This window comes from Gopherus evgoodei, chromosome 11 (assembly GCF_007399415.2).
Source record: "Gopherus evgoodei ecotype Sinaloan lineage chromosome 11, rGopEvg1_v1.p, whole genome shotgun sequence".
NCBI lineage: Eukaryota > Metazoa > Chordata > Testudines > Testudinidae > Gopherus > Gopherus evgoodei.
The window spans coordinates 28,905,714-28,923,940 of record NC_044332.1 but is presented as its reverse complement, the minus strand read 5'-3'; the positions used below and the strand labels follow the sequence as shown (position 1 = coordinate 28,923,940).

The window sequence follows — 18,227 nt, the reverse complement described above, 5'->3', positions numbered from 1 at the left end:
GGGAGGCGGGGCCAGTAGCGAGGCAGCGCCGCCGCTCCGCCCTGGGGCCTTCCGAGCTCCGCGCGGCAGAGCGCTCCGGGCCGGGACGCGGGAGCCGGGCACGGCGGGAGCGGCAGGTAACGGAGCGGCGCTAGCTTGCAGGCGCGGGTGGCCCGGAAGCAGGCGGCACTGGGTTGGTCGTTGGGCCGGAAGGCGGCTCTAGCGCTGCACGTGCAGCAGGGTTTTGTCTGGCCCCTCCGCCAGGCCCCAGCGGGAAGGGGAGAGACACCGGGGGAAGGGCCGGCAGCGAGACTTCAGGAGTCTGACGGTCAGAAACGCCGAGCAGCCTCCGCCGAATGCAGCAGGTGTTGTGGGTCTTCCCCCAGCTCCTCTGGAAACGAGGCCTGAGGTGAACAACTGGGTGGTTCACATCCCTCAACCTCAGCAAGGCCTCGGGGGTGGAGAGCAGAGCACAGGCTGAAGGGGGCACGTTTCATTTGCTAGGGCAGGGAGTTTAAAAGGGCACTGGACTGTTAGCTTCACTGGTATTCGCTGTCACTCCATTTGTGTCGTTCCACATTTGGATCTGAACAAGGTACCACAGTACAAGTGAAATGATACTAGATTGTGAGATAAGCCGGTAAATGTGGGTTTAAAAGAGGGAAGGGAGGAGAGGCGAGGGGAGGGGGTAGACAATGCAGTAAACAGAGTTTTTTCAGGGGCAGTCTGAGACCATGGGAATGAATGCCCCCAAGAACTAAGGACCAGTACAAACCTTCACCAACTTTTTCTCCAGGTAATAGGTGCACTTCTTTGACCTGCCCTCTCTAACAAACACATAGCAGCATCTATATTTAGAAAAAACACTACTGGAAGGCACTCAGACACTATGGTGATGGGTGAGGTATAATAATCTATATAGAACAGAACAGGCTAGAGACTTGAGAGAGGCCTGTGTGTATGGTTAGTTTTTGCAACAGTTTTACCAAAGCATGAAGTTCTCACAGCTGTAGTGATTATCTTAGAAGTAGATATACACTGTATTATCAGCTAATGGGGTAACAACTCCTTTCCCCTTTCCCATACATGTACTGTTAAAGTAACATTATGGTTGAAATTTTCCATGAACAGAAATCCAGAGATTCAAATTTATGACCCTCACAACAACAATTGTAATTCAACCAGTTTCTGCATATGTCCTGCTTTGGTTGAGTATGTATGGTTTAACCACCAGAGTCCAGCTCTGCCACCTTTTGATCTTTGCCCTTGTCCTTTGAGATAAATTATCTTGTTTTTATATTTAAAGACTGACTGCTCGTAATGAACAGGCAGAAGGATGCCCCGGTTGAAGGGATGTCTCTGTGACTGATACATAGAGACCACTCCTCTTTCCACAGCCCAGTCCAAATGCCCTTTTCTCTTTAAGGGTATTTGTATGGAGGAAAGAAACCCTTCATCTGTGGCAGAGGTGAGCAAACTATGGCCTGCGGGACTCTCCTGCCCGGCCCCTGAGCTCTTGGCCCCTCCCCCCGGCAGCCTCAGCTCACTCTGCCACCCATGCAATGCTCTGAGCAGTGGGTCTGCGAGCTCCTGGGGTAGCGCAGCTGCAGAGCCCAGCCTGACCTGGTGCTCTGTGCTGCGTGGTGGCATGGCTGGCTCCAGCCGGGCAGCGTGGCTGCCTGTCCTGGTGCTCTGGGAGGTGTGGCTGTAGCGTTGCCAGCCACCTGTGCTCCAGGCACAATAAGGAAGCAGGGAGGGTTGGATAGAGGGCAGGGGAGTTCGGGGTGGTGGTTGGGGGTGTGTGTGGACAGGGGTCAGGTGGTCAGAGGGTGGGGAACGGGGGTTGAATGAGGGCAGGAAGGAGGGTGGGTGGATGGGGTGGCGGGGCAGTCAGGGGCAGGGGTTATGGGGATGGTCAGGGAGAAGGGGTGGTTGGATGGGGCTGGGGTCCCAGGGGGACAGTCAGGAATGAGAGGAGAGGTTGGATGGAGTGGCAGGGGGCAGTCAAGGGCAGGGGTTCTGGGAGCTGTCAGGGGCAGGGAACAGGGTGGGTTGGATGGGACAGGAGTCCCAGGGAGGCTGTCAGGGGGCAAGAAGCAAGAGGGTCGGATATGGGGCAGGGCCGGGCCACACCTGGCTGTTTGGGGAGGCAGAGCCTCTGCTGACCAGCCCTCCATACAATTTTGGAAACCCAGTGTGGCCCTCAGACCAAAAAGTTTGCCTGCCTCTGATCTAGCGGCTCAGAGCCGCATCAGAACTGCTCCCATGTCCAGGGCCGAATTAACTTTTTGTGGGCCCGGCGCCAAACATATTTATGGGCTCCTCTGGGGAATGATTGTAAAAGGGGCTGGGGGTAAAAGCACAGTGGGGCAGGAGCTAGGGTTGGTCTCTGGAGCAAAGGAGGGGTCAGGGGTAAAGTGCAAGCACAGCTCGGCTGGGGAGGGGGTAAACAGGATCCCCCCTGCCCACATAGAGCGGGTACCTGCACGTTTTAGCCCATTCTCTTTGTCTCTCTCTGCACTGAGCTGCCCCTCCTCCCACAGCAGCAGGACAGGTTCTCTTCCAGCCCTCTGGGGTGGGTGTTGGGAGTGGGAGGAGTGGAGGCTAATGTGGTTACTTCTATAACCGGCCATTTAGTTTCCAGTCAGCAGTGCTAACTGGACACTCAGGTCTCATTTTCTGCTGGAGTTTCCAGTTTAAAACGAGATACCTGCCAACAGGGCTGCCAGAAAAGCCTGAGGGGAGGGGGAGAGGGGCAAGCAATCATTTTTAAAAGTAAGAGGGCTAAGCCTTGCGGGGGGCGGGGGGGAGGAAGTGGTGGGTGGGCTAGGGAGTGAAGAGGAGCTAGTGAACAGGGCCATGTCTGCTGTACTGCCCAGGTAGGTTGGAGACTGTGAGGATCAGCTGACACAGTATCCAGGGCAGGTGCAAGGATATTTTGCACCCTATGCAAAAATTCCACCTTGCGCCCCCCTCCACGCCTCCCCTGCCGCCAGAGCAATGCTTATAAATTTTCAAAAATAAATACAGTGGAGTCACATCTTACGTGGGGGTTAGGTTCACCCAGGCCGGCAGGAGGCTGAGCGGGGCCAGTGGCCAAGACCCTGGCTGGCAAGGGGCCGGAACCCCAGATTGTCAGTGGGCTGAGCAGGAATGGTGGCCAGGACCCTGGTTGGCAGGAACTGGCCCACTGCTGACCCTGCTCAGCCCGCTGCTGGCTGAGTGAGCAGAACCCCAGGTCGGTAGCAGGCTCAACGACGGCCAGGATGCGCAGCCTGCCATTAAAAAAAAATTGCCTTGCTTACCACCTTTGGCATGCGTGCAGTAGCTTGAGGACCCCTGTTCTAGTGTATACTGTGTATACTGTTCTTTATGGTAATTTTCACTATATGCGATTTTCCTCTTGTGCAGTGACTTTAGAACCTAACCCCCGTGTAAGATGTGACTTCATTATAGTGTAAAAATTTTTTTTTGGGCACCGTTTTTTGGCACCCCCAAATCTTGGTGCCCTAGGCCGTCGCCTAGTTCGCCTAGTGGTTACGCTGGCCCTGACAGTATCCCCAGCCCAGGTGACATAACAGCCAGTGGTGGATTTAGAGTTAGTGGAGTCCCCCAGCCCTGTGCTCAGCTTCATTTTTGGGGCTCCTCCTTGGGTCCCAGCCGAGGAAAAGAATATTCTCCCTTATCTCCCCTTGCCCCTGTTTTTCATCCTTTTTTTTTTTCATCCTCCTCCTATAGGAAATGGCAAGTAAATTAAAATAAAGTGAGGTACCTTGATTGTTCTTGTAGTCTAACTTATTTTTCCACAGACCACTTGAAAATCACGGAAGGTCTCAATGGACCACTTAATGATCTTTCAAAATATTGTAAAAAAATGTTCGGATGCGGGGTCTAGCCAGGAGCTAGGGCGAGGGAGGGGGCTAAGGGTTGGGGCAGGAGGTTGGGGTGTGGAGCACTTACATGGGGCAGCTCCTGTTTAGTTCTCAGGATGGGGGTGGGGATGTGAGGGGGTGCAGAAGTCAGGGCTGGAAAGGTGTGAGAGGAGTGCAGGGGTCAGGACAGGGGGCTCGATATGTGTGAGGGGGTGCAGGGGGCTGGGTGGGGAGGTGCAGGAGTCAGGGCAGGGGTATGTGAGCAGGGTGCAGTGGTCGGGGGGGCAGGGGACTGGGGGTGTGGGCTGGGGTCGTGGAGGTGCTCACGCAGGGTGCTGAAGCGCGTATGGCCCATTCCAGCCCCTTCCCCAAGGCTTCACCCCCCCCTTCTCCTCCTCCTCCCCGGAACTGCGAATGTGCTGAGGCTCCCTCCTCCTCCCCCACTCCTGCTGGCAAGCAGCAGATCCAGCTGATCGGCAGCAGGGAGCGGGGGAGGAAGGAACAGTAGCATGCTGGGGAAAGAGGCTGGGGAGGAGTCAGGCTGCTGCCAGCAGGGGCAGCTAGGGAGCCCCAGCAGCCCCCAGGGTCAAGGTACTCTGACCCCACAGGAGAGAGTCGGGGGCAGAGAAGAGCTGGCTGTGGCCCCTTTTGACTGCTGTGGGCCCGGCGCCAGTGGCGCCATTGTAAATCCGATATTGCTGCATGGCCTTATGGAGCAGTCTATGTAGCCGCCCTTCTTCCTCCTCTCTTCCTCAGAAGTCAGTTTCAGGTAGGCCATGTGGAGCTGGACTCCATAGTGTGCAGGCAGTGTGCACCTTATGTTAGATTGTGAGTTTTACCACTATCCTATGGCGTGTCCTCTGCATAGAGTCATCTGCTCTCACAGAGGAAGGGGGCAAGATGTGGGGCTGTTGTGCATGAATAGCTATGGCTGAGATCCCTTCTATAGCTCCACCGCTTCTTCTGTCAACGTATACTGTCCCCAGAACTTAGTGCCCCTGATACTCACGGTCAAATAAAGACATTCGGCAAGCTGAAGTTCGGGTTTTTTGCTTTGTTTTTACACAATCAGCCATGCTAATTTCAATTCAAAACACAGTGGGGAAATATCAATATTTGCCAACTGATCAAGGGTTAACTTGGCAGAGGAAATGCTCAAGCATCTGAGAGGACACTGTAAAATCAGTAGTTAAAAATTATTTGAAATATTTATAGAAATTCTCTGACACTGTCCTTTTTAAAGACAAAGCCAATAATATTATAGTTTGCATGTATATAACAACTTAAATCTTTAAAGAGCTGTATAAACATTAAGTCTTGGTAGTCCATCGATCTGATGATGACAAATCTGTGCACATCATCTATTGTTGGTCTCATGGTGTGCCCTCTGATGACTATACAAGCCAATTCTAGAGGTGCACATTTTGCTGCAGATGGTGCATGGGAAGTTCGCGGTCAGTGGGTTGTGCGCTGCTGGTGCTCTGTGACGTTGTTCGCATGCCTCTTGTAGACACCGGCAGCGGTCTTCCTCAAAGGTGATGCAGGTATTTCTGACTGTTGCACGGCACTGTGTTCTGTCGCTGGCTGCATCCTCAAGGTCCCTAAGTTTGATACTGCTATACTGCAGATTGGCTTTGATGGTGTTCTTGTAACGTTTCCATGGACGACCTATATGCCGGATGCCCTGGGAGAGCTCACCATACAGAAGCTGGCGGGGGATTCTGTTGGCATCCATGCGGCTGACATGACCGGTCCAACGTAGCTGTGACTTCATGATCATCATTTCGATGCTTGTCATATGGGCTCTCTCGAGGACCTCAAGATTGGGCACTTTGTCTTGCCAGCGGATTTTCATGATGTTGTGGAGGCAGCGCATGTGGAATGCTTCGAGCTGCTTGATGTGACACCTATATAGTGTCCATGTTTCACACCTGTACAAAAGAGATGAAGGAACAACAGCTCTGTACACAAGCAGTTTTGTTGACATCTGGATGTTGTGGTGGTTTAAAACTTTGACACGCAGACAGCCAAGTGCCTGGCTTGCTTTGGATATTAGTGCGTTGATCTCATTATCCAGTGATCCATCATTGGATATGACACTACGCAGGTATTTAAAGTTCTCCACTACTTTAAGCTGAGTGCCGTCAATGGAGATACTTGGGACAGAAGCATTTGATCCAGGTGCAGGTTGATGGAGAACTTCTGTCTTTCCGAGGCTGATAGTTAGTCCGAAAAGTTGCGAGGCCTCAGCAAACTTGTTGACAATGTCCTGAAGATTATTTTCAGTGTGAGCCATGAGGGCACAGTCATCGGCAAAGAGTGCCTCAAGAAGGAGTTTCTGCACTGTCTTAGTCTTTGCATTCAGGTGACAGAAGTCAAAAAGTGAACCATTGTGCCTGTATTTCAAATATATACCTCGATCCAGATCTTTCATTGCATGGTTGAGGATGCATGCAAAGAACAGGTTAAATAAGACAGGAGCGAGAACACATCCTTGTTTCACGCTGTTGGTGATGTTGAAGGGGGCTGATGTGGCTCCATCAGATAATACTTCACCTGTCATGCTGTCATGAAAAAGGAGTATAATCAGGACAAATTTTCTTGGGCAGCCAAGTCATGTTAGAATAGTCCAAAGGGCTTCCCTGTAGACAGTATCAAACACCTTTGTCAGATCTATGAAGACAGCATACAGGTACATGTTCTGTTCAATGCACTTCTCTTGTATTTGTCTGACAGCAAACACCATGTCAACTGTGCTCCAGCCAGGTCAAAAACCACATTGACTTTCAGATAGATTTTCCTCGGAAATACTGACTATTAGGTGGTTCAAGGTGATGCAGGCGATGATCTTCCCTCCAACAGAGAGGAGGGATATGCCTCTATAATTTCCACGTTCTGCTTTGCTGCCTTTGTTCTTGAAAAGAGAGACAATAGTAGCGTCGCGGACGTCCTGTGATATGTTTTCATCCTCCCAGATGCTGATGATCACACTGTGGAACGCTGCTAGTGCTGCTTGACCTGCTGCTTTGTATATCTCTGTTGGTATCCCATCTTTTCCAGGAGCTTTTCCTGAACTCATCTGGCTAACAGCTTTCTTAATCTCATCTATAGTGGGCGGAGAGTCAAGATCTGTCAGAGCAGGTTGTTGTGAAATTTCATTGAGGACATTATTATTCACGGTTGATGGTCTATTGAGAAGGTTGCTAAAGTGTTCTCGCCATCTTTCGTTGATGCCTTCTTTATCTTTAATCAGCGTTGTGTTGTCTAATGAGAGCAATGGGGTGGTTCTTAGTTTAGAAGGTCCATAGACAGACTTAATAGCACTGAAGAACATCTTTGAGTTGTGGTTCTCAGCATAGTGCTCAATTTCTTTGTCTTTGCTCTCCCACCATTTGTCTTGTATCTGACGGAGGTCTTTCTGTGTTTTGCCCTGAAGGTACTTGAAATGGTTCTGTTTAGAGACCGAGGAGGGATCATTCTGCCATTCGATAAAGGCTTTCTCTTTACTTCCAGTGCTGAGCATATTTCTTCTTGGTTCTCATCAAACCAATCCTGATGTGTTCTTTTCTTTGGTCCAAGAGATGTTATTGCTGTGTAAGTCACTATCTGCTTGAACTGGTCCCACTCTTCGGTTACAGTACCGATCAGTTGTCCGTGGGATGTCAGTTTGTCATCAGGACTCTTCTGGAAATTGTTGAAACATTGAGCATCCTTCAGTTTGGCTATGTTGAAAGCAGGTCGCACATGCTTAGGGCGTTTGTGCCGAGAGGGAGCGATGTAAAGTTGAAGAGACATCTTGACTAATCTGTGGTCTGTCCAGCACTCTGTGCCTCACATTACTCTGGTGATCAGTACATCTCGGATGTCTGACCTTCTGACAATGGCATAATCTATCAGATGCCACTGTTTGGACCTATGGTGCATCCATGTTGTTTTGTATTTGTCTGCTTGTCAGAACAGAGTGTTGGTAATGGTCAGGTCATTTTCAGAACAAAGGCTCAAAAGGAGTAGTCCATTGCTGTTCATTTTGCCTACACCATGTGGCCTGGTTACTCCTTTCCAGTTCTCGCTGTCAGCCCCGACTCGGGCACTGAAATCTCCAAGTAGGAGTAGTTTATCTGTTACAGGTGTGGCCTTGATCAGTCTGTCAAGATCTTCATAGAATGGTTACTTTGAGTTGTCAGAGCATGTTAGAGTGGGTGCATATGCACTAATGATGGTGGCATTACGTTTGGCATTTAGTGGGAGCATAGTTTCAGCAATCTTTCATTGATACCCACTGGAAGGTCTGGGAGTTGATGCATCAATGAGGTTTTTACTGCAGACCAACTCCATGTATTCTGTCCTCTGTCTCAGTCTTACCCTTCCAGAAGAAGGTGTAACCACTTCCTGGTTCGCTCAAGAAACCTTCCCCAGGCAATCTTGTTTCACTTAATGCCTCTATATCAATGTTGTAGCTGGCCAGTTCTCGAGCAATGAGAGCTGTCCTTCTCTCAGGTCTTACAGCAGCTTCTCGATCCATGAGGGTACAAATATTCCATACACCAGTGGTGAGTTTTCTCAGTTTTTTCTTTTGGTTTCGGCCGCAGATTGGGTTGAATTGCCAGCCATGGCTTACTGGCCAGTTGTTGTAAGGCAGGCAATTTTTAGGCCACCTTTTCTAGGCCCCTCCCTTACTAGGGTGAGCAGTGCTGTCCTAAAGAGGGCGGCTCAGGGATGCTTCCGGGGAACTCTACTGTTTCAAGTACAGAGCTGGACGACCACCTATCCATAGGCCGCCTGCGTGCAGGATTGGGACTACAACTCCTAGTGGTATCCTCCGCCTGTTGCCTTGCCCTCCCCCATCACCACAGGACTTGGGTGGTATGATGATGATGTTTGATGATTTTCACAGGACCTGTGCGTGAAAGCTTTTTAAGTGGTAGAGCCATTGCACGGGAGTAATCCCACTCTCTAGACCTTAGAAGCCAGACACCAATGGTACGAAAAATCGTCACGACTGGTAACTTCTTTGGTTGCAGTGGATGGCCTTGATGTCTTTCATGCCTCATCAAGCCCTTTGCTTTCCACAAAGCATTGCAGAGCCGCCTTCTTGGCCGTTGGATCTTAGTGATCTCTTTCACCCAGTCCACCGGAGCTGACGTCGCATGTGAGTAGGCATATCCTTAATTCACTGAGGGTTTGAGTCCCATCAGTTACTCTCACCTGGTTTGGCTGGCCATTGCCCGGGGTGTGGCCACTGCACATGCTGCAGCTACTTGGAGCCACAGGTGAGAACTGAGTGACAGGTGGGGACCAAAGTGGACGGACTACCCCTGAAGGGTACAACAAGTCCCCCCATGAGAGGTACTACCCCTCCCTGGGCACCCCATACACCCCAAACATTAACTAATATCCACTTTATTGCCCCAATTCTGCCATTATGCATTTACTTTACACATGAGTATAATAAGTTTCAAGGTGTGTAAAGGTAAGTACATGCATAAGTGTTTGCAGGATCAGGATGTTAGATTGTGAACGCTTCAGTGCAGGGAATATGTCTTTATCTTTATTTGTGAAGAACCATGTATATTTTATGGCAATGTGTAAATGTTTTATAAGTAATAATAGCACCCCTTTGTGACAGGTATGGTAAGTATTATTCCCATATTACTGATAAAGGATATTGAGAGACAGAGAAATTAATGACTGCTTGAGGCACATGGTGAGTCTATAGAAGAGTCAGGATTAGAGTTTTGGAGCCCCTGGCTTCTATTCTCATGCTTTTGCCCTAGTCACACTATCACTGAATATGACCATTTCTAACAGACCAAATCCCAACCCTCTGTGGGCCATATTCTGCTTTTAGATTGTACATAACTCCAGTTAAGTCAGTATGTGTTACACCGGCATAGCTGAGCACAGAATTTAGCTCAGTAATTTTAGGTAGATTTTAAAAAGCCTGATCTCAGAAGGGTTAGAAAAAAGAGGGGTTTGTGACTTTCAGATTTTGGCACCAATCTTGGGCTCCTCATGGTCAAGAGGGGTCCACCTATACAGATATGATTGCAGGATCGGGACCATATACTGTACCATATACTGTAATCATTTAGTCAAGGAACATGTAAGTATTCACATTAGTATTGAACAGAAAACAAATGTACCTGAAAAGATAACCATGGGACTATGTACTGTTTTGCCCATTGCTTAGTATTACTCTGAATCCTTATGTTGTCTAACGTAGAAGTTCTCTACTGTCAAACTAATGTTTTCTGATATAGGGCCTGACCCTACGCAAGATCTCTCCTTGTGAATATGTAGTTGGTAGTTTCCCTAATTGTGTGCTTCACCTAACTAAATGTAGTCACACTGATCATTGAAAAGTGATTGAATAGAAATGTCATCATGTTTGTAATATAGTCTTTAAATTCTTGTTCTATTATATTTCCATCCAGCTCCTCTGATTCTAAAAGCCCAGGGATGAAGCAGTTGTCAGCAGAAACTGTCCGTCTGCTTTCAAGTTCTCAAGTGATCACGTCAGTTGTCAGTGTAGTGAAGGAGCTGATAGAGAATTCCTTGGATGCCAATGCCACAAGTATTGATGTTAAACTGGTAAGTCTTCTCTGGTACTAAGTTAGACTTAAGATGGAAAACTGGATGGTAATATACTGGGGAAATTTCTCCTGTGTTACATAAGGGTGTAAAAGTCTCCTTTTAAAATATATATATCATCTATAAATGTGCATATTTTAATGCTAAAGTTAATGGGCAAAATTCTGCCAGGGGTTGCATCTGTGCATCTCACTTAATGTCGCTGGGCATGTAGGGGTGTAACTGAGGACATAATTTGGGCCAATGAGCAGACCTAATGAATCATTGTAGACTTGCTTTAATATGTCAGTCTTTATAAAAACACTAGAAATGACTCTGACTGAACAGTTGCTTGTTTAGAGATTGTTGGCCATACTAGTTTAGTTTTCACAGTTACGGGCACAAATGTGCAAACACCTAAACCCAGTTCTTGCCAAGAAAACCAACTGGTGGACCTCCAGGCCCATTTAGAGCCCCAAAGTCAATGGAATTTTACACAGTTGTCACATTTCACATTTGATTAATAGTATGCAATCTTGGCATGCAGTAGAAAAACAGGTATGCAAAATGTTGTCACTGGCCACGTCAGAGGCTGTTTTTCAGGCTTTTGTAACAAGAACATTGAACTTTTTATTTTTTCAAAGTCTTCAGATAGTACTAGTCAGAACAATGTATCAGTACCTTTTGTAATATTTTTTAACAGGATATTTTAAACATTAGCATGTTACCTAGAAGAAAACAATGCGTTCTTTCCCAGACAAAGAAACTTGGCAAATAGATCAGTTTCTCTTGATGCAGGAAATTTTTCTATTCTTGAAATATTTCAGCTAATGAAAAATAACACTGTTTATTTGCTAAGTACAAGAAATCACTGATACGTGTTGTAAGAACTGGTTTGTTCACAATGTAGAAATCCCAATGTCCTTTCCTAAAAAATATAGTAGCTATTTGAGTTATTCCCAAATTGTAAACTCAAATACCAAGTGGCAGACATGAGGGCCATATAATTTCCACCAACTTCTTGGATTGCTTCCCCTAAGCTACAATATCACTATGTTATCTGAATAGGATTTCAAGCATCTCCTGTCTGTGCTCCAGCCACCTTCAAACACTGAACAAAGTGATCATCTGCACTGTCTGCATCACTTGAGATGGAGACGCAATATTTTCTTATGATTGGTTTATTGAAGGTACTGTTGTCATTCATGCCTCCTGACTACTCGTGTTTAGTAGTATCTTACTCCATTGGGAATGCTCATGGAGTACAATAGTATTTCACTTTTGAGTAAGGGTATCAGAATCTGGAAATGTTCAAAACTCATGGAAGACCACAGAAATTCAATAGGAATTTTCTGTGGTCATTGTGTATGACCCTATCTCTCGTAGTGAAATCAAGTGTACTTCTAACGAGGGGTAAAATGAGGAACCCCACAGCAGCAATAAGAAAGAGCCCTCAGGATCTCTCAGCTAGGAAAGAATAGACCCACTCAAGAACAAGCCCAGCCACTTCTGCTCATGATCCATGGTGTTGAAGGCAGTTGATAGATGTCAAACATCCATACTAGTATTATTATTATTACCAATTGCAAGCAGGAGATCAAGTAAAGCAACAAGGGCTATTTCTGTGTCATACCCCCATCTGTAACTAGTGTGACAAGGTTCATGGAGATATGATATGTCTAGATATGTATGAGTTCTCTTGCTACAACCTGCTTAATACTGATTTTAATCAAAAGAGGAAGATTCAAAACTTCTTGATAGTGAGCTAAATTGCCAGCATCTTCTTGAGGGGACATCTGATTTTTAGGAAGCTTGTATATAACTTTTGCTTAATAATCTATAGACTTTGGCAGTCTCCATCAGCAATTGACCCAGTACAGCTCTCCTTCATCCCTACCCTGTCATGCTGTTTCTCACTAGCCCCTGGCAACAAGGGTCTGAATTTCAGGTTGTGGTTTATAGTTCACCCATTACCCCAGTACCCTCAGAGAGTCATATGGGCCAAAACTTAAAAAAACTGACTTTGTAACCTCAAGATATTGCTCTGCTACCATAGATACAAACAGCTCAGCCCAAATCCAAAGAAATTGTACTGCAAAATACCTAGTTTCTTTACAGCTGGAAGCATTTGAATCAGCAATGCAGTAGAGATGCCCTAGGTTAATCTGGATTTTAATAACTTAAAACAAATTTGCTGAACAAGATTTTGTGAAGGGTCTGGAGGTTCTTTGTACAGCCACACATTACAACACCATGGATTCTCATTATTTTGTTTGGCTTTTGTGAAATGAGTACTTTATATTGACATACTATTTTTATTTGCCATAATTTAAATAAGACTGAAAACATAATGCATGTCCACAACTACATTAACGTTGCATAGGTTCCAGAGTGCAGCAGAGAACATGAAACTTTTACAAAATTACTGTTCAATCCTTTCCTCTTCCAAAGACTATTAAAGGCCCACTTCCTCATTTATAGGAGTAATCATAAGACCATAAGAACGGCCGCACCCGGTCAGACCAAAGGTCCATCTAGCCTAGTATCTGTCTACCGACAGTGACCCATGCCAGGTGCCCCAGAGGGAGTGAAGCTAACAGGCAATGATCAAGGGATCTCTCTCCTGCCATCCATCTCTGAGGAACAGAGGCTAGGGACACCATTCTTTACCCTTCCTGGCTAATAGCCATTTGTGGACTTAGCCACCATGAATTTATCCAGTTCCCTTTTAAACCTGGTTATAGTCCCAGCCTTCACAACTTCCTCAGGTAAGGAGTTCCACAAGTTGACTGTGCGCTGTGTGAAGAGGAACTTCCATTGATTTGTTTTAAACCTGCTACCTATTAATTTCATTTGGTGACCCCTACTTCTTGTATTATGGGAATAAGTAAGTAACTTTTCCTTATCCACTTTCTCCACATCACTCATGATTTTATATACTTCTATCATATCCCCCCTTAGTCTCCTCTTTTCCAAGCTGAAGAGGCCTAGCCTCTTTAATCTTTCCTCGTATAGGACCCTCTCCAAACCCCTAATCATTTTAGTTGCCCTTTTCTGAACCTTTTCTAGTGCTAGAATATCTTTTTTGAGGTGAGGAGACCACATCTGTACACAGTATTCGAGATGTGGGTGTACTATGGATTTATATAAGGGCAATAATATATTCTCAGTCTTATTCTCTATCCCCTTTTTAATGATTCCTAACATCTTGTTTGCTTTTTTGACCGCCTCTGCACACTGCGTGGACATCTTCAGAGAACTATCCACGATGACGCCAAGATCTTTTCCCTGACTCATTGTAGCTAAATTAGCCCCCATCATATTGTATGTATAGTTGGAGTTATTTTTTCCAATGTGCATCACTTTACATTTATCCACATTAAATTTCATTTGCCATTTTGTTGCCCAATCACTTAGTTTTGTGAGATCTGTTTGAAGTTCTTCACAATCTGCTTTGGTCTTAACTATCTTGAGTAGTTTAGTATCATCTGCAGACTTGGCCACCTCACTGTTTACCCCTTTCTCCAGATCATTTATGAATAAATTGAATAGGATTGGTCCTAGGACTGACCCTTGGGGAACACCACTAGTTACCCCTCTCCATTCTGAGAATTTACCATTAATTCCTACCCTTTGTTCCCTGTCTTTTAGCCAGTTCTCAATCCATGAAAGGACCTTCCCTTTTATCCCATGACAGCTTAATTTACGCAAGAGCCTTTGGTGAAGGACCTTATCAAAGGCTTTCTGGAAATCTAAGTACACTATGTCCACTGGATCCCCCTTGTCCACATGTTTGTTGATCCCTTCAAAGAACTCTAATAGGTTAGTAAGACACGATTTCCCTTTACAGAAACCATGTTGACTATTGCTCAACAGTTTGTTTTTCTATGTGTCTGACAATTTTATTCTTAACTATTGTTTGGACTAATTTGCCCGGTACCGTTGTTAGACTTACCGGTCTATAATTGCCGGGATCACCTCTAGAGCCCTTTTTAAATATTGGCGTTACATTAGCTAACTTCCAGTCATTGGGTACCTTACAAGAGGAGTCCATTACCCTCCCCTCCGAAGAAAATTAATGGCATAGTACTGCAAAACTTGTTCATAGGGGTAATCTTTACTTGTTTCAAGAAGACTACTTTGTCTGAGTAAGGATTCCAGCGTAAGGAGGACTAGGTGACTCAGATGACAGATACAGTTTAACTCTGATTATCCAAAATTTGGCAATGTCCTAAAATTTGTTTTTTTATGAGCTCTGACTTTTCTGAAATTCCATGTCCTATACTGATGGTGTTTGTCTGAAATATACCACCCTGTTAACAGGGGTTGGTCCTGCTGGGAAAGCTGTGGGTGGGTTCTTCACACTCACTGAGATAGGTGGCTTGTTAGTCCAACCAGATACAGTGGAGGTGGGAGTGGCTCTTGGGATAGAGTGTGTCTAGGGCAGCATTTTTCAAATGCCACCACCGAGGGGTTTTCCTGTGGCCATGACTGCCTCCTGGCTAGAGATGGGGGAAGGGGCAAAGCCAAGGGACTCCAAGGATGGACTTCAGCCCCCTCTCACCAGTCTCTAGCCATGGGGCTCTGGTTCTGGGCTTCCAGAGTGCAGGGCCAGTCTTACTAGGAGCCATGGTCAAGAGGCAAGGAGTGGGGTAAGCCTGGGATGTGAGGCCATAGAAGTGAGCTGAGGGCAATGCGAGGAGGAAGTAGTGGGGCCTGTGGGGGTGATGGGGAGGCTAGGGGAGTGGGTGAAGACAGCAGGGGTCGGGGATCTGTGGAGGACAGGGAAGGGCAGCAGGGTTAGGGGCACCAACATACAACTGTACATTATTATTGAGTCCACAGAAAACTCCAACATAAATAAATTACAATTTGGACATATATGTGTACATTTATTTGTTTTTCCTAAAGTTAATGAAGTATTTTAGGAAAATTTGTCAAAGCATCCACCAGCAAAAGTTGGTAGCTGCATTCTCAGGCCACCAAAAATTTTGTTATGAGAACCCCTCTGGGGTGTGGATTGAACAGTCTCCTGATGTAAGAACCTTTAGCTCAACCAAGCCTGGCAAGAAAGCTTGAGCGACTGTTATTTTATTATTAGTTTCTTGATTAATAAAGCTAAACCTCAGGCAGTGGGGAATTAGTTTTTGACTACAATGTGTTCAGACTTTCTTTTACAGACAGTTGGGAAAGGCATCTGCTCACACTGGAGTTCTACATAAATTCCCAGAGCAATTTGGATAATCTGGTTTGTGTCTACATTTCATTGCTAGGTCACTGGTTGGAATTCAACCAAGGGAATTTCTGAAAGTTGCCACCTGATTCCTGTTTATTGACACAAAATGAGTTGATGGTATCAGTCCAGTTCCTAATGGACAAGTGTATATATCAGGGTTGGCTTCCTTGTTGGCTTTCACTGTCTCAGCAGCTAGCCCAGGATTCAGTCTCTGCTACCCTCTTGATTTGTTTGCTCCAGGTCAAGTTTGAAGCATGTTAGTTCATTGGTGGGGCAGTGTTGGAAAGTTTACGTTGCCACTGCATGTGCTATACCTCTGAATAAAGAGCAGACGTGGGCCATATCTGCACTACCAATTTTGTCAGTAAAACTTACATCGCTCAGGGGTGTGAAAAAAATACCCCCTGAGCAACATAAGTTATACCACAGAAGCACCAGTGTGGACAGCGCTATGTCAACAGGAGAAGCTTCTTCCGCCAACATAGTCACCGCTGCTCGTGGAGGTGCTCTTATGTCGACAAGAGAGCTCTCCCGGCAGCATAGAGCAGCTACACCAGCAGTCTTACAGTAGTGCAACTGCAATGGTACAGCTGTGCCATTGTAAGCTCACTATTGTACACATGGCCTTAGCTTTCAGAACTGTCTGTATGTCATCTTTTTGAATAACATCTTAAACGTGAGAAAAAAGAAACAATTTTGCAATAATAATGGAAGTCTGACTTCAACCCACAAAGAAAAACACTATAATTAAAATAAAACTATAATGTCAAATAAAAGGTGAAGTAAAATGTTCTTGTGATTAGAGCCTGGAGATGGGACTTAGGAGATGTGGCTCTTATTTGCGGCTCTACTGCTGATTTGCTGAATGACTTTGAACAAATCACCGAGGCCTCTCCTTGCTTCGATTTCTCCAGCTCTAAAGTGGTAGTATTAAAAGTTAGCTACTTCAGGAGGAGATTTAACAAATTAATGCTTGTGCAGCTCTTTGATGTCTTCTAATGAAAGTGCTATAGAACTGTAAAGTAGTAGTGTTTATTATTCTAATTATAAAGAAATGGAAACCAGGTTAAACAGGTTACGGTGTGTCAGATACAACAAAAAAGAATGAATGTAAATCAGACAGATAATGTTGCTCACAATGGGAAAGCATGGGAATGATACCGAATTACAGTTATAGTAAGGTAATGGCTGTCTTAAAAACAGTTTAATTTTAAAGTGATTAAGCCACCATTATTAAATTAGCCACATATGTGTTTAAAGAATAGCACTTGGATTAGAGCAACTTTAAAGCTTTGGCACTCTCTCTTTCCCATTCTTTCCAGTGGTGCATTGCATTTCATGTTTCTCAGTTAGCTTTGTAGTAGGAGATCCAGACTAACTGAATTATTGGGAAAAATATCAGTTCTCACTAGGAGAAAACACCAGCACCATTTGGAAACAGGGATTCTAAAATCTGATGTGCCCATTTGTTTTTATAGATATAATTATATAATAAGCTTAGTCTAATTCAGAGGTTCTTAAATTGTTCCATAGTGCAGACATATCTCAATAAAGAGATTGTTTTTGGACACCTTCCCTTCCATTTTAGGATTACATAACATCCCAGTGGCACTTACGACAATTGTTTACATGGAAAAGTAGTGCTAGAAATGTCTTCAGTGCATTTTAGCACCTGGAAACAAGGGAAAAAGTCAATACTGTTCAGCCAGTTGGCTTTCACAGACCACAGGCAATTGTTGTGTGGACCGCATGGTCAGTATGGGAACTGCTGATCCAAAATATTGTAGCTTATCAGTGCTGATTTTTTTTTAAATTATCACACTAGTTTTAACTCACCCTGTTGTGCTGTGTACTGCAGCACATATTGTATGTTAGATCATTATCTGTTCAGAGAGCCATTCAGTAAATGGAAGAAACGGGTTGATTTAGAAATCCTGTAGTTCTGTGACTGTGAATCTCCTTGCTTGTGGTTTGCATAACCTGCATTATAACATTTGTTTTGATATATCCAAATTGCAGTACAACAAACAGCAAAACTTTGTTATAACTCCCCTGAGTTGTGTGGTTTCTCTCATTTAAGTTCTTAATTTAATTTAGTCATCTTGGTTTAGTTATTTATGATTTGAGACCTGCATCTTTTAATATTAATTTTTGTTAGATGTTAACATTTGTCATCTCAAAAGTGAAATAGTGGAAAAACTTCTCCCAGCTAGAAAACTATATATAATGTATCAGTAAGATGAATCATGATGTTCAGTCCTGTTTGTTTGAAGGGCCATCTGCCTTTTAGAGGGATAATTAACAAGTCTTTTGGATCTATCACAGTAGACTTGTTTGAGTGAATTTAAGGCATCATTTTGACAAAAATTGTACAGCACGATCCACTGTTCATTCTTCTTTAATTTTTTTTTACTTTAAAGGTAACTTATAAAGGGGAAAAAAAGTTTTATTCTTTCTGATCTATAAAGAAAGCCTGAAATTTTAAATCCCCCCCACCTCCTGTGGTCACTTACACGGAACACCAGCTTTAGTGTAAAATGGACTACTCTGTGATGACTGGAGAACTAGTG

At 45.2% G+C, this 18,227-nt stretch overlaps 1 protein-coding gene across 14 annotated transcripts in view; it reads left to right on the top strand.

Annotated features, from left to right (window-relative positions):
- PMS1 (PMS1 homolog 1, mismatch repair system component) overlaps positions 1-18,227 on the top strand; it is a 122,508-nt gene that overhangs the window by 14,249 nt on the left and 90,032 nt on the right. For 3 of the 14 annotated variants that reach the window (XM_030579541.1, XM_030579534.1, XM_030579543.1), the window contains exons 1-2: positions 155-388; positions 10,286-10,442. In XM_030579541.1, coding sequence (XP_030435401.1) covers positions 336-388; positions 10,286-10,442 — 210 coding nt within the window. In that variant the 5' untranslated portion in view covers positions 155-335. Of the gene's footprint in view, positions 1-39; positions 117-152; positions 389-432; positions 575-638; positions 776-869; positions 879-1,285; positions 1,448-8,872; positions 9,001-10,285; positions 10,443-18,227 lie in introns of those variants that run through there. The other 11 variants (XR_004002545.1, XM_030579545.1, XM_030579547.1 and 8 more) reach the window with 9 other exon arrangements.